The 22,998-nt window shown below is 46.0% G+C and overlaps 2 protein-coding genes across 2 annotated transcripts in view; both read right to left on the reverse strand.

Annotated features, from left to right (window-relative positions):
* Positions 1 to 22,998, reverse strand: part of KCNK9 (potassium two pore domain channel subfamily K member 9) — a 106,051-nt gene that overhangs the window by 60,089 nt on the left and 22,964 nt on the right. The window lies entirely within an intron of this gene.
* The window catches only part of TRAPPC9 (trafficking protein particle complex subunit 9), a 556,529-nt gene continuing 538,420 nt past the window's right edge, over positions 4,890 to 22,998 (reverse strand). Inside the window, exon 22 of the mRNA XM_080582090.1 lies at positions 4,890 to 5,071. Coding sequence (XP_080438216.1) covers positions 4,905 to 5,071 — 167 coding nt within the window. The 3' untranslated portion in view covers positions 4,890 to 4,904. The remainder of the gene's footprint in view (positions 5,072 to 22,998) is intronic.

Raw genomic sequence — 22,998 nt, forward strand, 5'->3', positions numbered from 1 at the left:
GCCCACACACCCTTGTCACATAATTTGGTTCACGTTTTCAAGATGACCTCTAGAAACTCAGATAACCTCTACTAAATATGTGTCTTACAAGCATATTGGTGTGGTTGTACGGCCATGGTTGGAAGGTTGCATTTCCTTCTCTGAGGCTGGTGATGTCTACCTTTGCAAGGGCTGGTGGTGTGAAATATGCTCTTCTTACCACTCTGGAATAGCCAGTATCTTTGTTTTGATGTGGTCCAACTCTAACCCAAGAAAGGACAGGACAGGCTGTGGCTCTTAACTAGCATGCAGGCTGAATGGTCTAAGACACCACTCAAATTTCAGAAATGAACCCAGGTGAGCCACAGCTTTCAGTAAATTGAAGCATTAGTTTTAAAAGAATCACAGGCTCACAAAATGGTTGAGCTTGGAAGGGAACACTAGGAGTCATCTGGTCCAACCCCCGTGCTCAGCCTACATACCTACAGCAGCTTGCCCAGGACAGTGTCATACAACTGCTGAATATCTCCAAGAAGGGAGACTCCAGAACCTCCCAGAGCAACCTGTGCCAGTGCCCAGTCAGCACACAAAAGTGTTTCCTGATGTTCATGCAGAACCTCATGTCTCAGTTTGTGCCCATTGCCTCCTGTCCTGGAACTGGGCACCACTGAACAGAGCTGTGTCCTCTTTGCACCCTTCCTTCAGGTGCCGATATACCTTGATACAATCCCCCTGAGCCTTCTCTTCTCATTTAACCTTCTGGGCTTTCTTTCTCTTTTTAGCCTTCTGGGGCTAAAAAGCTCCAGGTCTCTCAGCCTTTCCTCACAGGGGAGATGCTGCAGTCCCTTCATCATCTTCATAGGTTTCACTGGGCTCTCTCCAGCACCTCCACGTCTCTCTTGTACTCAGGAGCCCAGAAACGGACACTGATCAGCCCCAAGAGATTACCCGGCAGAACCAAATGAGTAACCAGCCCTTGAGAAACCACCATCATTCCCACCGTAAACTATTCCTGAATCTTCCCATCCCCTCATCTCCCAGGTGCATCCCGTGGCTGACAAGCTTTGCAGAACAATTTGGTATTTAAATCAGAGGACTACGAAAATCTGTCACCCCTATCCTTCAGTTTGGAGAGAAGGTGAAGTTTCCGAGGCAGATTCAGGCATGCTTGTGCTTTGTGTTTACTGGTTGGTTACAGTCACTTTCATTTTAGTGTCTGAAACCTTGGCTTCGTTGTGGGTACCAATTCTTTCACAGACGCATCTTTTAAATAAAAGGGCACCCAAGGCATTGGCAAGGCTATAATTCTGTCACCTGACATTTAAATCACAATCAGTCTTTCCATCTCTTTCCTTGTTAAGCAAAACAAAACAGAAGAGAGAATTCCTCAGGTTCTCCAGGTGTCTAACCTAGGCGGGAGAAGGAAAAATCACGGATGACCTTGCTTTTATGAATATCAGCTAACATTTTCCCTCCAGTCCTGGCAAGCTTCCATCTACCCAAGGAGGCAGTGATACGACTCTAATATTGAACCTCTCCATGCCACTTCTGGAGCCACATGCAAGGCTGAACATATGGACTGGATTCTGTTTTCACACTTGCACATGAGGATTAACCTCGCCAAGGTCACAGAGAGCCTGAGCTCCAGCCATAGGCTGACTGCACACAGCACTGCTCAGTGCAGTGTCTAAATCCTCAGGAAGAATTACAGCCCAGTGGGACCCTTGATCTCCTTCTGGAGAGGTAATCCCTTCCCAGTGCCATTTTAACATAAGAGGAGGTGAGGCATCTGCAAGCTTCGGTCACGGGCCAGTCTATTCATTTCTGCACTTGATTTGGTGCAAGTTTTGCTGTGGATGAGGCTATAGCTGTTTTAGAGTCCTTTCATTTTGTCATGTCAGAGGAATGTAAAAGAATTCAGACCCAGAGCTGTGTAATGAAATCCTACAGTCACAGGACAAAATTCTGTAAAGCTGCCTTGACTTTTGCTTTCACTTTTATCTGTCCAGAGGGCTGATAAAATGCTGCCGAAACAGATTTCCTCTGTGATTTACATCACCTTCTGTGCATGTGTAAATGATGGTACAGGATGAGAACCAGGTTAGCGTGCGCTGATTTAGAAAGAGTTCTCCCTCGACTGCACAAAAGATGGGAAGCTGCTCTCAAACCCTGCACTAATCAGCACCCCTCAGATTTATTAGGGTTGCTAAAGGGTCTCTAATTTTGGCTCACCTTCCATTTCACATTTCCCTCTTTCCTGGAATCACAAAGCCTCCAAGAATATTACCTATCTCTCACCTCACATCTGCTTTCCCATAATTCATACTTAGTTCTGCTTTCCTGTAACCCGCAGTAGTTCAAGGTTGAATTCTGTAATAACTATTTTCTAGTTTAAACAATTCTGACACCTTAGTGATGGTCTCAGGTCAGTTATATCTGAATGAAAACATTCTCAGGCATGTTAATAGTGAGGATCTCTGGGAAAGACAGAGAGAAAGCTTTTTAAAGGACTAGCAGTGTGGGACTATGTTAATGGTCTGATACCACAAGACCTCTCTGAATTCTTGTTAAATCCATGCAAAGACATCTTATGACTGCAAAAATATCTTCTGAGCAACCAACTGCCTGTAGCAAGCAACAAAAAAGCAATATCTGACAAATCCCCCAAAGTTTCATTCACGCCAGTATCCTGCAGTTCTGATCTTTATTCAGACATCTGAATTTAGCAGCAAGACCGGTTGTTCTAGTGGCAAGACCGGTTGTTCTCTGGATACCTGGTACCCTGAGCTGGTGGAAGGGGATGGGGAGCAGGATGTGGCCCTCGCTATCCATGAGGAAATGGTTGGCGACCTGCTACAACACTTGGATGTATGCAAGTCGATGGGGCTGGATGGGATCCACCCGAGGGTACTGAGCGAACTGGCGGAGGAGCTGGCCAAGCCGCTTTCCATTATTTATCGGCAGTCCTGGCTATCAGGGGAGGTCCCAGTCGACTGGCGGCTAGCAAACGTGATGCCCATCTACAAGAAGGGTCGGAGGGTAGACTATAGGGGAACTATAGGCCTGTTAGCTTGACCTCAGTGCCAGGGAAGTTCATGGAGCAGATTATCTTGAGGGTCATCACGCGGCACTTGCAGGGCAACCAGGCGATCAGACCCAGTCAGCATGGGTTTATGAAAGGCAGGTCCTGCTTGACGAACCTGATCTCCTTCTATGACCAAGTGACGCGCTCGGTGGATGAGGGGAAGGCTGTGGATGTGATCTACGTGACTTCAGTAAGGCTTTTGACACCGTTTCCCACAACATTCTCCTCAAGAAACTGGCTGCTCGGGGCTTGGACTGGCGTACGCTTTGTTGGGTTAAGAACTGGCTGGATGGCCGGGCCCAAAGAGTTGTGGTGAATGGAGCCAAATCCAGTTGGAGGCCGGTCACTAGTGGAGTCCCCCAGGGCTCAGTGCTGGGGCCGGTCCTCTTTAATATCTTTATCGATGACCTGGATGAGGGGATCGAGTGCACCCTCAGTAAGTTTGCAGATGACACCAAGTTAGGTGCGTGTGTCGATCTGCTCGAGGGAAGGAAGGCTCTGCAGGAGGATCTGGATAGGCTGGAGCGATGGGCTGAGGTCAGCTGCATGAAGTTCAACAAGGCCAAGTGACGGGTCCTGCACCTGGGGCGCAACAGCCCCAAGCAGTGCTACAGGCTGGGAGATGAGTGGCTGGAAAGCTGCCTGGCAGAGAAGGACCTGGGAGTACTGTTTGATAGTCGGCTGAATATGAGCCAGCAGTGTGCCCAGGTGGCCAAGAAGGCCAACAGCATCCTGGCTTGCATAAGAAGCAGTGTGGCCAGCAGGTCTAGGGAGGTGATTGTCCCCCTGTACTCAGCTCTGGTGAGGCCGCACCTCGAGTACTGTGTTTTGGGCCCCTCGCTACAAGAAGGACATGGAGGTGCTTGAGAGAGTCCAGAGAAGGGCAACGAAGCTGGTGAGGGGTCTGGAGAACAAGTCTTACGAGGAGCGGCTGAGGGAGCTGGGATTGTTCAGCCTCGAGAAGAGGAGGCTCAGGGGCAACCTCATCGCTCTCTATAGGTACCTTAAAGGAGGCTGTAGAGAGGTGGGGGTTGGTCTGTTCTCCCACGTGCCTGGTGACAGGACGAGGGGGAATGGGCTAAAGTTGCGCCAGGGGAGGTTTAGGTTGGATGTTAGGAAGAACTTCTTTACTGAAAGGGTTGTTAGGCATTGGAATGGGCTGCCCAGGGAAGTGGTTGAGTCACCATCCCTGGAGGTCTTCAAAAGACATTTAGATGTAGCCCTTAGTGATATGGTTTAGTGTAGGACTTGTTAGTGTTAGGACAGAGGTTGGACTAGATGATCTTGGAGGTCTCTTCCAACCTAGACGATTCTGTGATTCTGTGATCTGACACCCTTGGTTTTGCCATAGAGCCCAAAAGAGGCAAACCTTTTAAAAAGATTTTTGGTATTTCTTTCTTAATTAAAAAAAAAAAAAAAAAGTAAATAAATCCCAGGGGAAAAAAGAATATATATATATATATATATATATATATATATATATACACACACACAACCATACTGAGCCCTGGCAACATATGTAATCCATATGTATCCATCCCCTGATGTAGGGGAGGTTCAGGTTGGATATCAGGAAAAGGATCTTTACCGAGGGTTGTTGGGTATTAGAATGGGCTTCCCAGGGCAGTGGTCACGGCACTGAACCTGATGGAGTTCAAGAAGCATTTGGGCAACTCTCTCAGGCACATGGTCTGATTTTTGTGTGGTTCTGTGTGGACCCAGCTGTTGGACTCAATGATCCTTCTGGGTCCCTTCCAACTCCAGATACTCCATGATTCCATGATATCGTTTTGTAAAACAAAACAAATTCTCCTGCTCACAAAGCACAGGCAAAAATAAGTCAGCCAAAGACACTCAGCATGAAGATCCCCTTCCATGGAAGCATTTTTGGACATTTCCCTAAAGATGTCACAGGATTGCTGAGCCTCAGGGGTAAAGCCTTTGTCCATCTCCGGAAGATCCCCAACACCCATCTTCTAGCCATGGACTCTTGGCTGACGAGGATATTTTAGCCAAGTCTAGCAACAAGAACACAGGGCTAAAGGCATTTTTCAAAGTCACTTTAAGAGGTGTTTACCATGCAGATATCCAGGGCAATTAATTCCAAGTAACCAACATAAGATCTGTCCCTTAGAATCTCCAAATACAATCCTTACAGGGATGGACAAATTAGGTACCTTTGCTTGTAAGGAGGCTGAGAAATTGGCCTGGGAGTCAAAACACGGTAGAGTTTGAGTATTTATTTATTCAGGAGTAAAATTCAGAAGTAAAACCCACAAGGTTTTACTCTGACAAATCTCCACAGTCTGCTCTGAAATTAGTATGTCATCTTTATACTACTAAGGAACACGATCTCTAGCTATTAAAAACAGCTATTAAAAAATGGGAGTTCAATTACTCCAAGTGCTTTTGGAGCTGAAAAGAGCCTGAAATAGTTTATTTACTTGCAGAAGATAACTCCAGCAGGGAAAATGGCCCCTTTCTCAGCACAAACTCCATTCTGGATTGGGTCAGAGCCGGTCCTAGGTTTGCAGAGCCAACACGTGGGGAAAGCATGCATCAAGAGAATTTCTTTAGAGAAGACCTTGTTTTCCATCAGAAAAAGACTGAATTCAGCCTCAAGCCTTCTCTCAGAGCTCAATTAAACCTTCACAGCCTGGAGCAGCCAAAGTGCTCTATTTGCCTGTGAGTGTAGCTGTGACAGCATCCTTAAAATCTTTCCAGAATACCTGGAAGGATCATATGTGCTCCTAATCCCTCTTTTGTACCAGCAGCCAGAGGGCTAAGACAGCGGAAGACCCATCATACAGGTCATCTAACATTGGTTTGAAAAAGCTGATATGGACAAACCTGACTGTGTGGGTTTCTCTGCTCAGAAGCCCAGCAGGAGCTTTGAAGAAGTGAATGATGTGGGATGGAAGGAAAGGTGGGGGAGATGAGTACAGAGCAGGCTTGCTACTCTGACCCTACCCAAAGGACGGAGGTGGTAGGGTCAACAACGAGTGCTGCCAACCATGGCCAAGCCCCAACCTCAGCCATGCTCCAGAGAAACCCAAGTCACCCCTTGGCAGGACAGCAGCCTGGGATCACCAGGCCTTGGGAAGCAGGTGACAAGACCACTTTGCTGCCAAAGCCACCGTCTAATTTGCCCAGAGTCAACCATTCACTGCAAATTGTCATCATTATTTCCCCCTTTCACCCTGATGATAGAGACTCAGCAACGATGCACTTCACACATCTCATCACGACAGGTTCCCTGTATAGTCAGTGGAGGGAGATCAGCATCTTCAAAGAGCAATTAATCCCCCCTTGAAGCCAAAACAACCTCTGAACATGCCCATCACTGCTTACAGCCATGTAGCACTGCCAGAGAAAAAGGAGCCGGGGACAGGATGGCAAAACCACTTAAAGGAGTAAACGCCATTAATGTGCAATTGAAATGGTTGGCAGCGACCGAACATGAGAGGCATTCTCGCATGGTAATTGGCCTTGGCTGCAACTTACAGTATTACACCCATCCTGTCTTGCTAATAGAGACTTTGCCGATGCATATTCGATAGCTTCATTGTGTAATACGTAACAATATGCTAGGCCAATAATTCAAGGGTTGATAAACCCAGCTAAGCGGGACCTCGGAGTGAATTGTTTTGAACATTAGCTAATTTGCCACTAGCCAATTCATCCAGCAGAAAATGAATTATTGCGCACAACAGCGTTTCATCACTTGGGCTAACAATTAGCAATTTCAGAGGTATTTCTTCCCTCCCACAGATCTGCACCAATGTTAACTAAATAATCCTCACCAAGGATTGAGGAAAGAAGGCAATGAGTAGGAACTGTTACAGCTAGAGGAGGAAACTGAGGAAGCAGATTTAAGCCACTTGCTCAGAATGACCCAATAAAACAAAGGAGAGAAGGAAAAAACAGAGCCTCTACCCCAAATTTACCCATTACATCAGGCTTTCAAAGATAGGTATGCACCTGTTTGAAAAGGCTTTTTTCCCTCTTCTCAAAAGGTCATCTCCATCCATGGGGTAGAAAAGGACTCCCATGAAGGTTTGAGTTTGTCTGTCCCGCTCAATGCTTCCTGAAAGAAAGATAAAGCCAGGACAACACCAGTGTGGCTACATCAGTGGCTCTGATTTCTCACTTGGCTTCCAGGAGAAACCTCGTTATTCCAGCTTTTCAACACTAGTTTAATTTGGCTGTGGGTACAGGCTGCTCTTGTTGCATGCAGGAGAACATTTCCTGAATCACAGAGCAGCTTTAGTGAGCCCCCAGGCCCCTTCACTACTGCTATAGTCCCAGGAGAGGACTCCATGAGATGCAATCATAAGGCCTGGGACACTACTTGACCTAGGCACATGATGCCAAGAAATAAAGACAATAAATCAGTAACAAATTATTCACATTTCTATATTTCAAGCCGTGATGTCAGCACAAAGTACTTCTAGGACTACTGGTCCCACGTGTGTGACTGGCTCATAGCACATTCAGGCATTCCCTCCTTCCTCCTGTTCAGAAGTGAGTCCCACACTCAGGTGTTGCAGGAACCCAAATCCTTCTAAGAACATCATACACACAAATCCACCCTCCTCCTCACTGGATAACTGTCAACAGACAGTATTCAACAGATATTACAGCAGATGGAAGTCTGAAAGAACAACAAATGAGGGCTAAATGAGGGTTATGTGGATTTCAGTTGGAGAGCTTCATCCTGTTACCAAGTTGCGAGAGCTTGGAGGTAGTTCTAAAGGAGACCCACGATTCACCAGAGATGAGAAATGCTGAGAGTGTGGGGTGGAAGTTAGACTGTGACTGCTGCTCCTAATTGAAAAAAGAGATGGCAAGTATTGCTTCAATTTTAAATATCTCATAATTTTCACCTAACACTTTAGCAGCACCTTGAGTAGAAGAAAAAAAAAATCTTTTTGTTTGTCTTTGCTAGGATTCACAATTTTGTTTCCTCTTCCCACCAAATATCACTTTGCTGATACTAAAAATGGTTTCTTACGATTATGATAAAGTAGTGGCACTTCTGAATAGTCAAATCAAGGGAAAAAAAGAGGAATGAATCTGTTGATGAAAAGTTGAATGATTCAGACAAGAGAATTGATTATTTGAGTCAATTCCATCAGAATGTGGATGTCATTGTTGTTCTTCAGTTTCACTTTCTTTTATTGAAATCTCACTGTCTGGAAAGTAAAAATGAAAAATCATTACCTTAACAAAACATCAACAGAGACCTAATTCTGCATCATTCCTGTGGAATTCTTTGGTCATCTTGAACCTGTATTTGACTATATATTTAAAATAAATACATCAGTGTACATTTTCTAGTGACTTATGATATTAAAACCTTCTTGAGATAAAACACAGAATGTCCAAAAAAAAGTCTATTTTCCACAACGTTTTGTGCTCTCTTATAATCTTCCAAATGAAAAGTAAAGCAGCATTTACTTAGATTCTGAGTTTTATTAAATGTCTACTAACCAGATTGTAATAAGATTTGTATTTACTTACCAACACATTCAATGAGGTTTGCTTTTTTAATTTTATAGGCATTTCATAGTCAGTAAGCAGGTCAAATTTAACAAGTTACCAGCTAACAAACAGCACATTTTGAATGCAAAATTTTATTATGAATGACATCTGCACATACTGAAAAGGTTTTACATGGTACTGATGTCCCTTTAATCTAGCACACCATTATTGCTCATGGCATTCAGAGGTCAGAAGCATTCAGGGTATTACATTAGGCACCAGACATTTGATTTTTGTTTACGCATTCCTGCCTTAAAACCTGTTAATTCATTATCATTTACCAAAACTTTTGAAATTATACTAATTATACTTTAAAGAAGAAAAACAAAGGCTTTCCAGTTCTGTCCCCTCCGAGTTTCACGGTTACGGAGAAAAGGGAAGGCTTGTTGGCAAGAAATGCCAGACTAGCAAATGTTAGGTTTGGCCTGCTCTGGCAGATATTTCACTGTAGCAGGTGCCAAAGCCTCTCTGATGTCCACTCTTATTATTCCGTTAACCAGTGGCTGCAGTGATCCTATGGTACAGATCCTTCAGGGAGCTGTACTGACATCAAATATAGTCACTGCAGAACATGCTCCAGTCTTCATCATTCAAGAAAATCCTAAATAAATCCCACTGACTAGAAAAACATAACACCTAAAACTGTACCTAATCCTCTCTCTTGCAGAAAGAGAACCTCCTGACGACAGCTTAGAGGTTTACCTTGGATGATGCCTACAGCATGGAGTGGTCTCTACCAAAAAACATCTTGCCCTGTAACAGATAAAATGGGAACCTCCAGGAGTTTTTCACTGGCAGGATTACTGAGGGTTTGAGCTCAGATTTCCCGTTGGCTTCCACCCTTCACCAAGTGTGGAGTAAAAATATTTGCTAACAAGTGAAGAAACTCCTCACAAGACAAGGAGAAACCACCTCAAACTCTACTCCCTGCCCAGTACATGCAGTTAAGCGTCTTGAATCATGCTGGCTGATTTGTAGCCTATGCTCAAGCACGACAGCTACAGTGAAACAGCATAAAATGAGGAGGGAAATGCCAGCAAATGATCCTTAGTAAGTAAGGATCCCATTGTAAAAAATCTAGCCCAAGTGCCAAAAAGAAATCCAATAGAGTCTGTGCATGTCCCCGCTGAATACGTAATAAATTTCAAAGGGTGAATGAATGTGTATCTGGAGTGCCAGGCAAAACAAATACAAGCTGAGAAAGGATGGTCAAAAAGCCACCAACCTGACATGGGAACTCACTGCAAGCAGATTGACATCCCCGTAACTCCCCAAATGCACTTCACCTTCATTTCACTTATTCACTGGGTCTTGGCCAAGGCCTCACTGACAATGCAAAGATTTCTGCGTTCTCCTCCTTCATCTCGGAAAGGCTAATGGGATCATCCAAATGTCACCTTAATGTTAACCGACCACTGTAACACAAGCTTGGGAGATAAGTACTGCCAAAGCATTAGCATCTCCTTCTACAATCCCTTACATGAAACTCATGTAATTTAAAGACACCCTACAAAATATCATTTTAATGCTGATATCTTCCCTCTCCACTGTGCTTGGCCGCACAGTCCCCACACTGCAGTCTACCTCATGCTGCTGTTCTCCGTGGCTCATTTTTCTTTATCGCCATAAGCCACCGTTGTGGGGAGGAAAGGAAGAGGAGTGGGATGGAAGGAGGAATGGATCCAAAATTCCCCAGCAAAATGGAACGAAAAACACAAGCTTAATCAAGCACATCCCCCAGACCTGCAGAAGTCCTAAGGACTCAGCCAGGAACGAGCGTTACCTAGAGACATGGGACTGAGCTCCCAAAAAAGTGGGAGTTCAGTTTGGCCAGGAACCCAGAGTCAACAGGATTATCCAATATGAGGACGCCCAAACACTGCAAGAGGCAAAACCCAAGTGCAACCACATCCCTCAAAGGACTAAGTGCAAGCATCCCTTCTGCCTCTGTACCCTCTCTTGTACTGGAACAGGCAGCCTAAATGAGAAGTGTTTGCACACTCTCATCCACCTGTGCATCTCTTTTAACCTGAAGCATCTCCTAAAAAGCAAAAGCCAAAAAATACAGCAGTTAAATTCTTTAAAACAAAATTTGGAGGGTTTTCTATTATTTTCTTTGCTTTTTTTTTTTTTTTTAATCTTATCTCAGAATCCATAACTGGCTTAATGACTGGCCGATCAGTTTGGGAGGGTACTCCCAAGGGCTTGGGGGCTGGAGATCTTTTGCATTGCAGATGGTGACGGGAGCCTTATTCAACAAACAAAATCCATCCGTAAAGAAGGGAAATGGGGGGGGGGGGGGAAGGGAGGGTCATTTTTGCTGAAGATCAGAAATGCTTCACTTATCTACGGCTTGTGGGGAGGAAGAGGGGAGAAGAAAAAGAAAAGAGGTTAAAAATAAGGAAAAAAAGCTTGTAAACCCTGCCGAGCCTGGCGGGGAGCAGGCGCGCCTCTGGGGGGAGCTCGGGAACCACAGTTCGCCCCCCCACGGGGCTGTTTCCATTTCGCTTTCTGTGCTGATAAATCAGGAGGGGGGGGGAAGCAGCCGTCTCTCCCCTTTATCTGTCGTTTGAAAAATAAGCATCCTCTTCCCCTGGATGTTCAGTCTGGAGAGGCAGGTATCTGTTTTACAGCAGTTTGTTGGCTAGCTGAGAACAAACAGAATGACAGGGGCTGAGCAAAAGAGTATCGTGCCCTGAAACGTTAATCCCAATAATCATAGACTCATAGAATCATACAGGTTGGAAAAAGCCCTCCAAGATCATCTGGTCCAACCATCCCCCTACCACCAATGTCACCCACTAAACCATGTCCCTAAGCACCACGTCCAACCTTGCCTTGAACACCCCCAGGGACGGTGATTCCACCACCTCCCTGGGTGGTGTCTCTTTGGGATGCTACCAGTTGTAGGGACACGGTTTAGTGGGTAATATTGGTGGCTGGGGGACGGTTGGACCAGATCTTGGAGGTCTTCTCCAACCTTAATGATTTTATGATTCTATGCATAGAGGATCATGCCCACAAGGGCCGGATCCCTGACCAAGCCATCCCAGGCACAACCGCGAGTACCAGCAGGGATGCTTGCTGAGGTTGCTTCACCCACTCCCCGGAGCCATGTTTTCCAGCAGTTCCTGCACAATCTATCAGAGCCTCAGGCATTTTGATTGGCTTCTGAAATAATTAATCTCAGTGCGTGCCACTCTGGTCAGCCAGCTCCCATCTGCAGCCATTGCAGAGGCAGCACTTGCATGCTGCAGGGTTGGAGCAGGAAAGAGTTGTGATGCTTTCGTGAAGATCACAGCAGGGCTTGACCACAAAGCCTACCAGGGCTCTGTCAAACATCCCATCTCTCCGTGGGAAAAGTGAACCTATGACCCTGCTCTCCTCATCCCTCTCACAAGTCCGCCTTCGGGCTGTGACAGTCCTTGATGTTAGTTACACTTAGCCTGGGAAAAGGCATTTCCCCAGCAGAGGGAAATATGAAGGCAGCCTGTTAGGATGTTCCTCCTTCTTTTCAACCTAAGCCATAGATGTGGTTTTCAGAAGTCTCAGCTTCAATGCAATACTTACAGACTCTTGCATTCACACCTTCATCAGGGAAGGCAAAATTAAAAACCAAAATCTCTGATGAAATATAATTGAAGTGAATGTTCTGATGAAAAAAACACAAGGGGGGGAAAGCTCACCTCTGATTGCTTCTCTACAGTACTCCCAGGCCCAGAAAGAGAGGATAAATATTTGTACAAGATAAGGAAATCCAAAGACAGGCATAAGGAATTATGCCAGCACTGGAAAGAACTGATGAAGAAAGGGAGATTAAAACAGTCAAATAAACATTCAATTTGACCAAAAGTGATCTATAGTGAGGACTTAGCAGCAGTAAGTAAACACTGGAAGGATGTAAACACTTTATTTGAGGCAGCAAAACTAGCAAGAATTGAAGGAAATTATGAAACACAAAATGAAGAAGGCTAAAAATTAGGAGCTCGTGCCAAACACGGGGCCTGTACGTCAGTGGAAGTGTCTTTCGAGGAAAGTGATCTTTCCTGGAAAAAAAAGAAAGATTTTATTTAATACAGACGTAGTCTCTCAGCATCGTCTGTCATCTAGGAGGATTCAGCAGAAATCAGTCGAGGAACTGCAGGCTCCAGTGTGCAGCCTCGCACTAACTGCTTAACATAGCATGTTTGCAAATCGTAACACCACTGTTACAACTGATACTGCGCAAATTTTTAGCAGCTCTACACTACGAGAGGAAAAAAACATCGCTCCAGCTACAAAAGGAAGCAACTCTGCTCTGTCCCTCAGTGAGAGCTCTCAGGTTGAAGATCTCCCATCCTTTTTTTTTCTAATATTTATCCAGATGCATTCCCAGCCCTATTGCTCTTGCCCCTAGAAGTGCACGTGCTGGAAACAGTCACGAGGGGCCTGAAAATCAGGACTAGTTAGCAAGCAGCTTTGCAGAAAAAGCTCTGGGCATCCTGGTGCAGAACAAGTTGAGCAGGACTCAGTGGTGTGTCCCTGAAGCAATGGGGGCCAACCATACCAGGTTGCATGACAAAGAGCATAACAAGCAGGTCAAGAGAGATTATTCCCCTCTATTTGGCACAGAGAGCCGTACACCTGGAGGGGCACCGTGAAATGAGAAGCAATGGTCACAAATTGCAGAGAGAGAAATTGCAGTTTGGTATTAGGGGAAAAAAAAAAAAAAAACACCTCCCAGCACATGCTGGAGTAGAAGCAGAGAAGAGGTGCAATCTCCCACTGGCTTGGAGATGATCAAAACTCAACAGGACGAGGCTCTGACCTAACCCAGGACCAGGCCTGCTTGAGGGGAGGCGTGGACTGAAGACCATCAGAGGTCCCTTCCAACCTAAGCCTTTCTGTGGTTTTATGGAAGGAGTTAACTGAACCAAACCTGGAAGCAGGATTGGGATCAAGAGCCTCCAGAAGCACCAGATGGATTCAGAGCTGCATCAGAAACAGCTCACAGAAGTCAGTTCTCCTTCATCCCCTCCCCGTAACGCTGTTCAAGACCTAAACCAGCCCAGACATCCACCCAAAATCCCAAAGATACAAGTGGAAGTCTAATGCCCCATTTACATGCTCCCCTTTGGGGGGGTCTCTCTGAGCACACCCCAACCTAGAGGTTCTAGTAGGGAATCCACATGACCCTCCCGAAAGAGGGAAAAGACATGCATATGTGGACATTTCTTCCTCCCCACTGCACAACAGGTACTGGTTCATCAGCTTCTCACCCCAGTGACTTTACATATGAATGTGGGAACTTAGAATAAAAGGTGGAAGTCTGCAGTCACCACTGTGTCAATGTAAGGAGCAGCCCCTTTTGTCCCAACATGGCACATCCCTAAGTTAGCTCTTCCTACTTTGTTTAGAGGATCAGTTTTTTTATATTCTTAACACCATAGGGTCACTATGGTGGGGAATGAACTGCTTCCTAAAAGGGCTCACATACCGCCATGTGCTGACTGCAGAATATTGCTGGAGATGGCAGTCAGGAGTGAGACAGCACTGCTTGATTTCCAGAACCCAGCTGAGTTCACATGTCTGGTCGTTGGAAAAAGAAATGTTGACTTGAAAATCGAGCAAACCGAGTCTAGAAGTCATTGAGGGGGGATAAACAGGGAGTCCCAAGAGGCCTTTTGTAGAAGCACTTCACCATGGATAACCACACTTTGGAATGAGGCATTTTTCCAACCCCGTCTTTTTTTTTGTGTTGATTTTAGGTTTTTACCATAAAGAATCAGCTTCTTACAGTTTTTTTGTCAGTTCGATAAGAACCGGCTTTTGCTAAGTGCCCTCATCCTTACCTCACCGGGGACGTTTCTGAAGTCCTTATTGCTTGAAAGCCAGCTAAGAGTAAATGACTCTGTATCGTAGCCCAGTCCCAGCCCATCAGAGAGAAGAAGTGTCAGGCTTGTTCAGGTTGGCTGAGTCACAGCACCATTGCTTTCGTCTTTGTGATGAATGTCGGGGATAAAAGGAAAAGCACTACAGTTACATTATTCCTGCTCACAGGATATTGGAAAATGCATTAGATGGCTTTGAATTGGCTGAAGCACGATGCTGGGCTCCCTGAAGTTTTTTGTAATGAAATTCCTACATGGGCAGCCCAGGGAATGGTTTGGGGGAGCACTCATCGGTTGCCTCCCCCAATGTCCAGGATCCCTGTGGCTGCATCCACAGCTTTTAAAACACCGCAGGGCTTCCTCAGGCTCCTCTTGCAGTTGCCTGGATCACAAGTGTCCAAGAAAGCTGACCTCCTCGAGCAGCTGTAATGCTGTGGCAGACATTTAGGTTTCCCTCTGGGGCTGCCTAGCAGCAACAACTCTTCCAGAGCATGGGCAGCAGCCAGTCTCTGAACTGCAACACCAAAATCAAGCAAAGATGCAAGGACAGACCCGTCCCCATCACTTGCCGAACAAGTTGTTCGCTCTTCTCTCTTCCTCTCTGCTTCCTCAAGTTTTACTCAGGATGCAGCTCTCGGGGTGCACTTCTGGGATTCCCATCTGGTTTGTAAGGACATATCAAGGAGCCCCCGCTCACCTCAGGAACAGAAGTGACTCTACTGGGATTGTGCTCAACTTTGGTGCTGTAGAGAAAGTTGCTGCTTCTCCTGGGAGACATACAGGAGACCCAATGTCCACAGACCAGCTGGATTCCCTTGCAGCAATTAGGACAGATACTGAATATACAGTAATTTTCTGGATTTTTTTATTAAAAGTGTCAATTCAACCCCTGGCCCTTTGCTTGGGAATATGCCACTTTTGGCACACAACGTTTCTTGGGAGTAGGATGAAATTTGAGGCTGAAAAGCATCATCATTAGAGTCAGGGAGGATCTGAAAGGATCACAAAGGATCTGAATCCTGGCCTCCTGCCATCTGGTTTCCAATAACACCATTTCTTCCCCTCTCCCTTGGACCCGTTCTTCTCTGTCTATCCTACTGAGCCATTAGTAGAGCGATAACAAGTCCCAAACAAGTCCCACCCAGTTCCAAAGGACTATCTTTTTAGTTCACCCGCCTCTTGAATGCTTGCTCTGGAGTAATGACAAGCACGAAGAAGCACAAAGACCATCCCAATAAAAGAGATTGATTTGAAAATCTGGGGAAGCCCTCTCAAACCAATGACACCATCGCAACCGTGGCTCTGAACCCAAGCAGCCACGTTCTGCCACAGCACTGTTACCAATCTGCTGTGGTCTTTACTCATAAATAAAGCCACGGGACAAGAAAAAACATCATCTTGTGCACGGATTAAATACTCTCAGTTCCCACTGAAACCTGAAGCCCAGGTCCTTCTGGGAATATTATGAATGTCTCCGGCTAGTCACCAGTTTTGTAGGCTATTGAGTAGTTCAAAAAAGCATTAATTGGCACTTTTTAATTTTATCCACCATTGTTCACCTACAAGCCACAGTTCTGACAACAGCTGCCTTCTCTATAACCCTTTGGCATCTTATCCTGGGTAGAAACCCTATGAACTAGAAATAACATGGGGAAGGAACAAAAAGGGAGTAAATGAGAGGTATAGCTTTAGATATAGTCAAAAAAGCAGAACAATGCAATGGTAGTGAGTGCAGCAAGAAAAGACAAGTAGGGGACAATGTGACTGCCTAGAAACCTGCAGAGCATGAGGTTATCCGTTTTTTACAAGAGTGGGATTGGATCTGTGATGTGCTTGAACCAAACATCCATGCTCCCCTGCACAATCCCCCCAGCTAAGGTGTGCCAGGAGATTCTCTGCCTTCTGCACCCTGCGCAGTGGTGCTACAGCCCTCTTGCTGAATTTGGGGCTGCTCTGTCAGTGAAGGAGCCCGCAGCACTGGCTATGTTAATAACAAGGACATTTAGCTCAAGCCAATTTATCTGTCACTCTGCGAACCACAGATTCTTTCCTTTTCCATTTGTCCCCTAGGATGATTCTTGCGCTGTTTTATTCCCACCATTCCCAGCCATCTTTGTGAGTATGCTGTACTATGAGTTATAGAAATACTGTTAATTAAATGAGATTTAGAGCCAGTTTGTAAGACAGCAGGCATTTCCCTGATATAGGAGAGCTACCACCATGCTCTCATACAGAAGACCACCACCACCACTTAGCATGCGATGGGGCATTTCTGATTCTACCTGGTACCAAACAGCTCCGCTATTACAAACTACGCTATTACAGCTGCTTCAGCACAGCTCAGAGCACCTTGTAGGATAAGCAGTAACACAGCTCAGCGATAACTTGAGGTGATAATTAAGGTTGCCGCTCTTTCCTAAGTGTCTGGATTTTTACGGGCTGCCTACCTTAATTCTGCCAGCCCATTAAAAACTCTTTGGGGAGAACAAGTACGGATTCGTACAAGAAAAAAAAATAAAAAAATAAACAAGAATTTGGAGAACAGTAACAGGTGCATACACAAATGTAAATAATGCATTAGTTTATTGGATTTGCGCTGCGCTTTTGAAACCCCAAGCAAGCACCTATATTATATACTGTGCAAACATAATAAGATAAGGATTCTTTTTCAGCATAGACTGCACAAGGAGGGGAAGAGGGAGACACTTGTTACACCTATTGCACTTGCAGGAAACTGAGACACAGTAAGATTAAAGTGTAGAAGCAGGAAGGCCCCTGGGCACCCACAACAGAGGTGCAGTAATGCCTATGCTGTAGGTGTCTAGTTCGCAGAGTAAAATTCAAAACCTTGTCTCAGGGACTTGGAAAATGGGGCTGTGATGACTGTTACAGTGTTTTATTCAAATAAAAAGTCCAGAATCGGTGCAGGGAACCAAAACCGAGGTCAAAGACTTCCTCCTCATCTGATCACCATGCAGCAGCATCGCATGCTCCCTCCCTTGTACTCTCCCTCACTGAATCCTTTTCTGTCAAATGGCTCAGCTTTAACAGCACGAGTAGAAGAAAGTGTTCACTCCCTACCTCCTCTTGCTTCACGGTAACCTCTGTTTGTGATCTCAAGCATGCCTAAATGTGTGTTAGGTGTTGAGATGTTAACAGAGGGGCGGTTCTGCCCACATGCAAAACTGGAACTGTTTAACTGGAAGAGTTCAAAAATAAAAGAAAAACAAAGCAGAACAAAAGACAACAGCAGAGGTACCAGAAAAGCAGAGGTTTCAGTACTTGGAACAGGGCACCTGAGCATGAAAAAGAGCAAGCCTGAGACATGAAGACACATCAGCTATATCTCAAACCACAAGCATCTACAAGACCATGTTGATTTGGCCTTATGACAAATGGGAACTGAGAAAGGGAACCAGCTGGGACACCCTCGTATTTCTAGGGTCGTACGCCCTGGCTCTGGTCCCATGTTCCTGCAGAGCTGTCACCTTTTTCTGACCTATTTAATCCCCCAGGCTTGGATGCACATTGGATTTGATGGTTCTGATCCATCCACAGCACCTCTGCATCTAGGAGAAAACCAAGCACGCACCTTTCCCATGTCCTTCAAGACTCCTGTATCTAATCAATTCTCACAACAGTCTCTTTTTCTCTCTCCCCTTTGCATTTCCATTCCAGCTGGCCACTCGCCACAGAAGAAAAAAGCAGCACAAGCAGCACGCTGAAGAAGCTCAGAGCCTGTGACAAAGCAGCACAGAAGTTAACACAGCCCTGAGATGCCAGTCAGTTCTGCCATCTCCAGACAAAAGCAACAAGAAAGCAAATCACCAAGGTATTTCCATTCCACTTCTGAATTTGCCCTGGGCACTACTGACTTTTCACAGACTTGCAGAGATTGCTCTCTCCCTTATCAGCACCAGGACTCATCTTTCCGAGCTAGGCTGCCCAGCATGCGTTTTTCAACAATAACACCACTAAAGCAATTAACATTTCCTTTTAAGTTGTCGAGTCAAGGTAAAAGCACTCAGCCTGCAGAGTGCCGCTTTCATCAGAAAGGGCCGTTGTGCTTTTCAAGAGGCACAGAAGGATCACTAAACAACTAAATACACCCAGGCACAGAGACAGATTTGTAAGAAATAACTCGCACAGCGAGGTTTGGAAGGCAGCACATAAACAAGACCAGATTGAGGGGCCTGGCAATGGACATCCTAAGAACAGATGAAGGAGGGCAGCAGCAAGCCATGGATTTTCCACCTAGGAATTGAGGAGGAAATTGTAACCTCCAGGCAGCACGAAATAACCTTCTAATGCTGGGCTGCTAAATTCGCTGCACGTCCTGAAGCCTTTTGCCTGTAGAAAAACAGAGCCAGGGTATAGGAAAGGCTAAGTGTTGTCCTTCCACATCCCAGACAATACCCGTGCTCCTGATACATCTGGCACACGGGACCAGCACATCCACCCTATGATGGGGGATGCACCATGGTCCTAACACAAGAGAGCACCGTGCCATCCAGCTGGCATGCCGAAAAGATGCCACGTGCCAGGGAAAACTGGTCATGGGGCTGGCTAAATGTGTCTAATGCAAGGGGATAGGGGTAGGATGAGAGCCCATGGCAGCTGGCATCCCACTTGTGAAGGACAGGCCGTGCAGGGGGGAGAGCAAGAAGAGATGCACTTGTGTGAGCCTCTGGCTGCACACGTAGGGTTGACAGGCCATCGGCGTGTCTCAGCGCCAGCCCAGAAGGACCCCAACCAAAAATGAGAAACGCCATCTGGGCGGAAGGTGCTAAGGCAGGTGGCATCGTACGGGGAAGAGATGAAGAGCTTGGCACAAGCCCCGGCAGGGGGGCTGGGCGAGGGGGTGGCTTTGAGTGATGTGAAAACCTGGCTGCCAGAAGTTGGACTGAGATCCACCAACTCATTCCGCACAGCTCCCCAAACAGACACACTTCCTTTTCTTAGAAGCACAGATGCCTATATATATTTAAATCACTGCTCTAGTCAGGGGTTGTACTAGCTGTAATTTGGAAAACTGGGGGGGGGGGGGGGGGGGGGGGGGGGGAAGGCACTGAAGATTCCAATATGTAATTTTCTCTTTTTTGGCTTATTAGATTATACCCTTGTTTAAGAACTAACTGTTCTTTTACTTGGTGTCCTTTTGGCAACCATCTCTACCTAGCAATACGTGGGTGTGTGCACTCCCCCAAGTTCGCTTGTACTTGCATAGCAAGTTCAAATGAAATACAGCTCAGAAATTGTACTCCCGCAGTCCAGGAGCAGGAGTATTTAGAGCAATTAATCACTAAAATGAAGAAAAGGCAATGACTGGCACCGTAGAGGAAGAGAAAAAAAAAACGTTAACTCAGAGCACTACTGAAACGTGCTCAAAATACACAATCGGGAGTGGAAGCGGCACGCCTGCCGCGGCGTTGCAATGACGGCAAAGGAGCATCACGACAGCCTGGAGTTGTGCTCACAGTCAAAATTCTTCTTCAGTGTGACGTTGTGATGTGGCTGGGAGAGGGGATTTGGCGGTTCCTTTTCTCCTGAGGTGATTTTGCTCTTCTCAATCACACGCATAACAGAAAAAACGTTTAGTACTCCCTGAGTGTGGTTTAACCAAGAGAACAGCTCCGGGGAGGTTGGAAGGGCTCGGCCCCACTTTTCAGACTGAAAACAGAAGCATCGGGGTATGTGCCACACACTTGCAACAGCAGCTTCCCTCCCTGGAGGTGTGTTTTCAAGACCCCAAACTGGAAGGTATCCACAAATCCTGCTGAAGTCATAAAGCAGTATTTGGGCTCGGAGAGTTAGGATTGCAATTTATTGATCGATGATCTGGCTTCGGTGCCATGAACTTTATGTCTAGCATTTTTACCCTGATGTTGTCTAATCCTGCTGAGGTAGGACTTTCCATAGCCAAGTACCTCCACAGATCAGAACAGTGGGAACAATTCAAATCTCTCACCAGTGCTTTAACCCCAAAGTTTGCTGAAAACTGTTGGTAGCCATTCAAAAGAGCTGTGCTACTAACAAGGCTGATGTTAAACCTAAGGCAGAGAGCACACAAAACCTGTGGGTTTGGGCAAGGCTGTGCTAGCATGCTTTAGCCCTGCTTATATTGCAGCTCTGTAAGCAGCATAAACCTCTTACGTTGTCCCGGACTATATTACACTGTTAGCTGTGCGGTGCAAATAGCCAGGGAACAGTTGTGGTAGTGCTTATCTCCGGAGGCTTAAAAAATCAAATGTGTAGCTTCAGACTCTTTCAGAATGGAAAACGCATCCTGCATCTAGATCCTTGTGACCAAGCAAAGCATAAAGAAAGCCCTCAGCCAAGTCTGATCCCCACTGGCACCCCAGGGCAGGTCAATCAAGTTGTAGTTGTTCTAAATGACACTCACACAAGCTGTGATGCTCTGTAGATGCCAGCCACCTCATTCAGGTGGGATATCCTCACCTATCTCAAAAAAAACATCAAAGGAAATCAATGTCAAGTGTTAATTGGAGCACCTCAATACCCCCAAGAACTTCACCCTTCCCTCTCTGCTGGCTTTTCCTTTTCCCAAAGCATCTTCAAGCTTTTCATGACCACACAGCCCCGCTCCATCTTTCCCAGCTCCCATTTCTCACCTCATCACCCACTTCCCCATCTGCAATGCCATTTGTGCCAGCTGTGACTAGCATTTTTTGGCTTCTCCAAAAAATGTCTCCAGGCATTGTTCCTCACAGCCTCTTGGACACAAAAGCTGTCCCCAAATTAATCCATGAGGCCAGTATTTTTCCTGGGATAAGCTCTTCAGCTAGGCAGTGATGGTGACAACTGACAGCTATTAGGAGAACTTGGCTTTATACACTGACCTCTTGAACAAAAGAAATCCAATATCTGGTAGTAAAGACACCTGGAAAACCACATAACTGTTATTACTATCACAGTATCTTCTCCTTTCATCCTATTACTTGTTGCCATCATTCACATCTTGTTTCAAAACGACAAAATTTCCCTAGGGCAATTACTTACTCCCATATTTTGCAGGTATTCACCACACTCCTGTGAATATCAACAGCAGTTTGCACCACATGAGTCAGCATGCAAAAAAAAAAAAAGAAAAAGAAAAAAAAAAAAGCAGTTTCAACTTCTATATACAAGCAGACCAGCACCAACTGCAGCTTTCATTAATACTTCAGGTGGTGACTTGCTCCCTTGGGGATAACAGGATAGAAAAATCCTCCATGGAAAGTTTGTGTGCATGTAGCTGAGGAGGCAGATCGCCAGAGGACTCAGAGTTACCAAGCACCTGTATCCTTTCTTTAAGTTGTCCTGAAAGGCGTATTTTTCACACGTTCCTCAATGACTTCGCACCCCAACCAACCTGTTTTCCAAACCCGTATTTGGCAGGTATGAGCTTACTTGGCTTGAAAACGAGCCTCCTAAGTGCAAAAGCTACTTTTGAAAATGGAGCTTTAGTTCTGTGGTCTTCTAGACACTTTTTCAAAATCACCCTGAATTTCACGCTGGTACAGAGCCCGGTGCAGCAGGGCTTGAGTCCAAGGACAGGACCAATCATCATGACTAGCTCTAAGTTTCAGTGAGTGGCAAATTAGAAGAAAATGAACATCAAACCCAACTGCAGATATAGCGGTGCTGTTGTCACTGCCAAGTGACAGCACACAGCAACTCACCTTCTTGCTCAGTGGGTCCTATAATCTGTGCAGAGCACCGCACCAGCAGCTCCCCAATTAGTAGGGCTAAAGCTAGCAGGGGTATAGCTGCAGTAGGTTGTGATTTTGGAGTGGATGCACCCTGGCATCTCAAAGGTTTCAGAAGATAACACACGGGCACAAAAGTTAGGGTTGCACACAAAGACAGGCACCTCTGTCTGGGTTCCCCATATCCATGGCCTCCAGTCTTTTTGGAGGAACCCTCAATGATGCCATGTGTGGTATCTCTCACCTCTCCCATCCTATGCTGGACCCAAATCCATCGCACCACTGTTCCCCTACTGTCACCTGAAACTAGTGGTTCTTGTTACTTTGGCGGACCAAAGCAAGGCCATTGCTGCTTGCCACGGGAACAGTTCTGATGGTGAAGAGGTGCCACAGCTCAAGCCCTGCTCAAACAGGAGATGGGTGAGGCAGAGGTGGGACCATTCATGCAGCAGGTTAGGAGCTGCTGCCTACTCAGCTGGTACGTACACCTGCTAGTGTTTTCATGGTTGTGGTCACCAGCCAAACTGCAACATCAGGCTCCTGACTCCAATTCCTACTGCACTGGGACTGAAGGAGAACCGTCAGCCAGAGCAGCACCACGTCCACCTCCTCAATGCTGCCACCTCTCCATCGGGCCCTTGTGCCCAGCATGACCTCCAGACACTTGGAGGAGATAAGCCAGAGCCTTGTGACTACGCTCACCTCTGTTCATTCCAAACACATGCGCACTCCCTTTTACACTGACCATTACCTCCTCCTCCCCAAATCTGGGGAACATCCTCAATGAAGTTTCCCAAACTGATGCTTTGTA

Source organism: Anser brachyrhynchus (genome assembly GCF_964034855.1).
Source record: "Anser brachyrhynchus genome assembly, chromosome: 2".
Classification (NCBI taxonomy): Eukaryota; Metazoa; Chordata; class Aves; order Anseriformes; family Anatidae; genus Anser; species Anser brachyrhynchus.